Here is a 5,585-nt window from a genome sequence, read left to right as displayed (position 1 = left end):
AGTCCCGGGACCCAAAGCAGGTGCTTCCTTCTGATCCTGAACATGTGGTCATTTGAAGGAAAGAAATGGGAGGTGAGAGGTCCAGGAGGGACGGTCTCCACCTGGGAGACCGAGGAGCTGAGACAAAGGGGAAGGCAGAAGAGAGTGAGAGAAAGCTCACTCTTCCCGGGGCATGGTGGGGAGAGGACTTTGAAGGGGTCACCCTGTAGCGAGGGGACTTCTGCTTACCTGTCCGTGATGCCGCATGTGTCAAAGAGGACCTCGGCAAAGTGCCCGAGGCGCCGGAACTCCACCAGAGTCAGGTTGACCAGCTGGCCGTCGACCTTGAGCAGCTCCATGCAGCCATGGAATGCAGTCTGGTTGGAATGGCAGCCCCACTGGCTGGCTGGCTTGGGACACCCTGGAACAAGGACCCTCATGAGGCACCCCTCGAGGGAGACCCCAGGCGTGAAGGAAGAGATGGGGCTCGGGCCACAACTCTCCATTTTGCCCCTTCCCCTTCCAAGTGGATCTGGCCAGGTGGGTCCCCATTTACCTCCAAAGAAATATGAGGTCCCTGTCCGGATCAGTAGTGGGTACGAGACCCTGACCTCTGACCCTTCCACATCATCGATACTGATGACAGCATGGTTTTCCTGTGCCGCAAAATTCACCTCATGCCAGAAGCCATCGTTGAGGCGGTACCCTGGATGAGAAGGGATAAGGGTGGGGGGGGAGGTGACCACAGACAAAGGGTGTCTTACAAGGGATAGCAGCCACCCCACCACAAGAGACCCCAACAGCGGTGTATGTGACACGCCCCCATTGCTGCACGCATCACACGGAGAGGTGACGTCTCTGAGCATTTGTGGTCCTCATCCATCCACAACCCCTGCGACCAACACAGGCTGCAAAGTCACAAGCAAATACCGAGCACGTCCAGGGACCCGCTGACACGGAGGCATTTCCAGACTCCGCCTTTTGGTGATAGGTGTCCTTCGCCCAGCTCAGACCTGCCTCCCAGCCCCCTCCAGCCACACCCACCTTCCCCCCAGGTCAGAGGACTGCCTGCAGAGGGGGAGGTCCTGCCCTTCCCTTCCAGTCTGCAAAGGCCTCTGGTCACAGCCTACTACCTCCACCCCTCTCTAGCTTCCTGGCACCGCCCACTGCCCCCATCTCACCAGCTGCGAACTGAAGCTTCTTTCGACCCATCTGCGCGATGGACACGTTGACCTGCCCTTCACTGAGCATCAGCTCCACGTGGCCCAGCCCGTCCCCCAGGCTGGAGAACAAGAGCAGCCCCGTGAGGTCCCAGGTGCGGAAGCGGAAGGAGACAGCGAGGCGGCCCCGTCGGGGGAAGCCAGGCACTTGCACGAAGTTGTGAGGACCTCCAAAGTTGATGGGGTGCGGAACTGGGTCCAGACACCGGAAGGCCACCTTACCCTGGGGGTGAAAGGAAGGGCCAGCCAAGATCCGTCAGGCCCACCAGCCGGTGCCCCTGGCTCTGGGCCTTGCTGCTGCCAGCACCTTGGCTAAGCACTCAATGTCTCCACTGGTCAAGACCCTTCCAGCCACCCCCCTCCACCTGGACCTTCTCTCTTGGACACATCTGTCTAGCTGTGAAAAGGTTTCTCAACCAAGTTGGCTTGCTCACAGGCAACCCTCCTTTCCTCCCCTTCAAAGTCCAGAAGTGATTTAGGGCCAGGGACTCCGCTGTCAGCAATTCCCAGTGGGGGTGGGGTGAGGATACAGGATGCAGGGTCCTGGGTTCAAGCGCTGACTTAGCCACGCCACAGCCTGTGGCCCCGGCCTGGCCATGTTCCTCCAGCCTCCAATTTCCCCAACTATTCACCTAGCAAGTGGCATCGGGGATATTCCGCTGCCTGGGCACCTAACCGGTGGTGGGGAGAGGGGTCCTGGTGTTTATCCCATGCTCTTCCCACTCTCTGCTCCCCAAGCAGCTTTGGGGTCCCGTCTTCCAAGGTCCACGGCACACTGACCTCAAAGGTGATCCGAGAGTGGCGCCGCACGGCCAAGTCGGCGATGTTGACGCGGTTGAAAATGACATTCTCTATGCAGCCGCGGAAATTATGCCGATAGCCGAGGTTCTTGTGTGACGCGCCCACCAGGCCCCCAATGAATATCTGCGGGCAGGGTGGGCCGTGAGCTTCCCCGCACACCTGCGTGCAGGTTTCCCAGGCACCTGTATTACAACCCAGAGCTCAGCCCCAGGTCTGGGGTCAGGTGCTGTGTCCACCACAAACGGGCTGCACACCCCTGAACTAGCCACGTCACCCACCAAGCACGCTAGACAAGGTCTTCCCGACTCCACAGAGATGTGGGAGGACCCCAGGGGGCAAGCCTTCTCACCTGGTCGAATCCCCAGGTGCCCAGCCTCATCCCAGGAGTTCTGAGATGGTAGCATCCTGGAATTTGAAGGCTAACAGCAACAACAAGCAGGGGCCTCGCTGGTGAGCAGGTTGGCCAGCTCCTTGGGAAATCTAGGGACTCCTGGCAAGAGCAGGTACTGCCCACCACGCCCCGCTGTAGCACCTGCCCAGCTTACCTCATTGTCCAAGTTTAGCCTCTCAAAGTCTCCGTTGAGCACGAAGCGCTGCACGTAGCCATCCAGGGTGAAGTTGGCATCGCGGCCGAATCGGTCCACGCGCACGTAGTGCCAGTGCTGGTCGTTGAGGACCCCTCCGGCGGTCATGGTCGTGTGGCCTGGCCTTGGCTGGGTGGGGCTGCTGCCTGAGGGTGGGGTAGGACAGGGTCCAACCTTGAGCCCCAAGGACCCCCAGCATGCCTGACAAGGCAGCCAGGGGACCCGGCCCACTGGCCATTTGACCTATTAGAGCCTTGGTTTTCCTATCCGCATGATAAGATGGAGCAGGGCGGCTACATCTCCCAGCTGGTAGGAGCAAGTAGAGCATTAGGTTCGACAAGGACACTGAGGAAAGGAAGGCTTAGGGAAGCGCTTCGTCCCAGGTCACAGGCCAAGTGGGTGGCAGAGCCTGGAACCCAGACGGCTTGAGGCAGCGGTGGAGGCTCACCCAGGCTCATGTGCAGCAGCAGCTGGGCCCCCTGCAGCTCCAGCGTCACGTAGTCGCCCTGCGCGCTCTCTGTGTGCAGGAGCAGCCCGTCTTTCTCCTCCGTCTTGAAGCTGAAGGCGAACACGTCCCACAGGCTCCGGCTGGCCCCTCTTGGGAAGCGGTACGAGATGGCGTCGTCGCCGTCAAAATAGAGTACGTCGGACTCTGAGTGTGTCAGGAGATTGTGGGTTACGGGGACACCGCCCCCGCCGCCGCCGCCGCCACCCAGCGCCCCGACGCCGCTTACTGTAGGGGCAGCCGTAGAGGCCGAGCCTCAGGCCGATCTTGCCGCGCGGGTTCCAGGCCAGCGGCACGATGCGGATGTAGCGCGCGGTGAAATGGAAATGCAGGTCGTGGCGCACCACCGCCGACTCGTTCACGTTCCCGAAGAAGGTCTGCAGGGGCGAGGGGAGGGATGACGCCCCCCCCGCCCCCCGCGGCTTCATCTCCCCGCGGCCTCCACCTTGACTTTGGGGAGGGCAAACGCTGCCTTTGTGGCCTTGGGAACAGGTTCCCTAGCTGGACGTGCCCTCTCCCACTGGCCTACTCTTTTGATCCCGCGCCATGGTAACGACCCTTCCTTCCGGAAGCTCTCTGATTCAAAAAATAAAAAAAGGAAAAGAAAGAAAAAAAGAAACAAGAAACCTCCCTGCCATTCATTCTGCTCCGACGCATAGCGACCCTATAGGGCAGGGTAGAACTGGCCCTGTGAGCTTCCTAGACTGTCACTCTGCCGGGGTAGAGCAGAGCAGCTGGTGGTTTTGAACTGCTGACTTTGTGGTTAGCAGCCCAACCACTATGGTTTATTAAATGCTTTGGTCGTGGGCTGTCCTGCACATGCACACAAGGTGACCTGACAGCCATGCTGGCCTGAGTCCCCAGAACGGTGGCAAGTGGACCTCATCTGTGGACTCGCCACCTCCACCCTTGCCTTGCCGGTGCGAGCCCCAGGGGACGCCCCAAGAGTTCTAGGGAGCTCGAGTACCGCGTTATGGCCTCGCTGGTAGAATGGAGTCCAGCTGTCCACGCGGTCTCCATAAAGTAGCATGTAGCGTGTGACCCAGTCCCACGAGTTATAGGAGCCTTGCGTGGCCACGGCCCGGATCCGGTGCTTCGTCATTAGATCTATCTGGAGCCAGGGATTCGGGTCCTTGATCTGGGGTGACCATCCACTTATGCCTGCAGGACAAGGGCTTTACCGTTGGCATGCTGCCCTTCCCCAGCCCTCAGAAGCACCCCACCCCGCCGCCGGGTGCACCCGCTCACCGTGCAAACGAGCGAAGCGAGGCGCCGTGAGGAGCCCGTAGTAGGAAGAAGCACCCAGTGAGCGCCAGTACAGGGGTCCCACCAGCTCCTCGTCACAGCCATCTGGGGTTGGAGGGGTGGGGAAATGGACACTATGGTCAGATCGGCCCCTCCCAGGCCTCCCCAAAGCTCAGCCCACTAAGGCAGCCAGAGTTCCCTCTTCTCAGACCCTCATGGGCGAGGCCAGCCCCCACCTAAAACAACAGACACAGGGGGGGGGGGTCGGTGCGGAGGCTGCCTTCTCCTCCAGGGGAATTCCCAGACTAGCCCAGGGGACCTAACTGCGAGTCCCTTCCATGTTCAGTTCCTGCCCTTGGGGATCCAGGGGATTTTACTGCCCTCAACCCAATGCCAAAGGTCAGCATACATCACAAGCAGGACACCATTTCAGGCCGGGCCTTAAGGACAGGGCCACTCACTAGCCCCCAAACCCTCCCTTGCCAGCTCCAATTCAGGCCTTGGTCCCGTCCCAGCCAGACAGCACTGTCACCAGAATCTGCTTACATGCCATCAAACCCAACCCCAGCCCCAAACCCTAGCCCTGGGGCCGGCTCCAGAGGCCAATCCAGACCCTGGCAAAGCCTTAAGCCTAGCCCCGGTCATCCCTAACTGGACCCTCCTCCCGCTGGCAGCCCGGCCCCACGTCCCCGCCCTGCCGGACTCCATCCTCCGCTGGAAGCCCAGCCCTAGCCCGGCTGCGCGCGCCAGCCAGCCTCCGAGCTGCATTGCGGAGCGCGGGGGAGAGGCTGGAAAGGATGAGCAGGAGCGGGCGCGCGCCTGCCGGGAAGGGGCCCGCGACCACCCCGCCGCAATGCGGTGCGGGATCCGCCCTGCAGGCTCTGAGCTCCCCGGCCCGTCCTCGCCTGTATCCGAGCCCCGCACTCACAGTAGCCCCAGCCCTGGGCTCCGGAGACCGTAGCGAGCAGGATACAGAAGAGCCGGAGGTGCATCGTGCGGAGCTGACAGTCCCCGGCGCAGGCGGCCGCCTCCCTGCGCCGGCTTCGGCTCCGGCTCCGGCTCCCAGCTCTCCCCTCGGGGTTAACGGCGGGCCGGGCCGCAGTCTCTGCTCCTTTCCCTGCCTCCCTCCTCCCTCCGCTCTTCCCTCAACCTTCTCTCTCGCTCTCGCTCTCGCTCTCCTGGGTCTCCGCTCTCCTCTCCTTTCCACCTTCTCACCTCCCCCCGTCAGCACCCCCCCGGCGATGTTGACGC

At 61.6% G+C, this 5,585-nt stretch overlaps 1 protein-coding gene across 1 annotated transcript in view; it reads right to left on the bottom strand.

The window, feature by feature from the left end:
* CNTNAP1 (contactin associated protein 1) overlaps nt 1-5,405 on the bottom strand; it is a 14,273-nt gene extending 8,868 nt beyond the window's left edge. Inside the window, exons 1-10 of the mRNA XM_045299453.1 lie at nt 5,263-5,405; nt 4,338-4,439; nt 4,057-4,250; nt 3,319-3,466; nt 3,033-3,236; nt 2,546-2,730; nt 1,980-2,123; nt 1,161-1,422; nt 536-685; nt 229-400 (exon numbers count right to left, since the gene is read on the bottom strand). Coding sequence (XP_045155388.1) covers nt 229-400; nt 536-685; nt 1,161-1,422; nt 1,980-2,123; nt 2,546-2,730; nt 3,033-3,236; nt 3,319-3,466; nt 4,057-4,250; nt 4,338-4,439; nt 5,263-5,326 — 1,625 coding nt within the window. The 5' untranslated portion in view covers nt 5,327-5,405. The remainder of the gene's footprint in view (nt 1-228; nt 401-535; nt 686-1,160; nt 1,423-1,979; nt 2,124-2,545; nt 2,731-3,032; nt 3,237-3,318; nt 3,467-4,056; nt 4,251-4,337; nt 4,440-5,262) is intronic.
* Nucleotides 5,406-5,585: the final 180 nt, after the last annotated feature.

Source organism: Echinops telfairi, unplaced genomic scaffold (genome assembly GCF_000313985.2).
Source record: "Echinops telfairi isolate 266 unplaced genomic scaffold, ASM31398v2 ScPeMD7_7458;HRSCAF=8496, whole genome shotgun sequence".
Lineage (NCBI taxonomy): Eukaryota > Metazoa > Chordata > Mammalia > Afrosoricida > Tenrecidae > Echinops > Echinops telfairi.
Note: the sequence above shows the minus strand (reverse complement) of the source record. Positions and strands in the feature narration are given on the sequence as shown.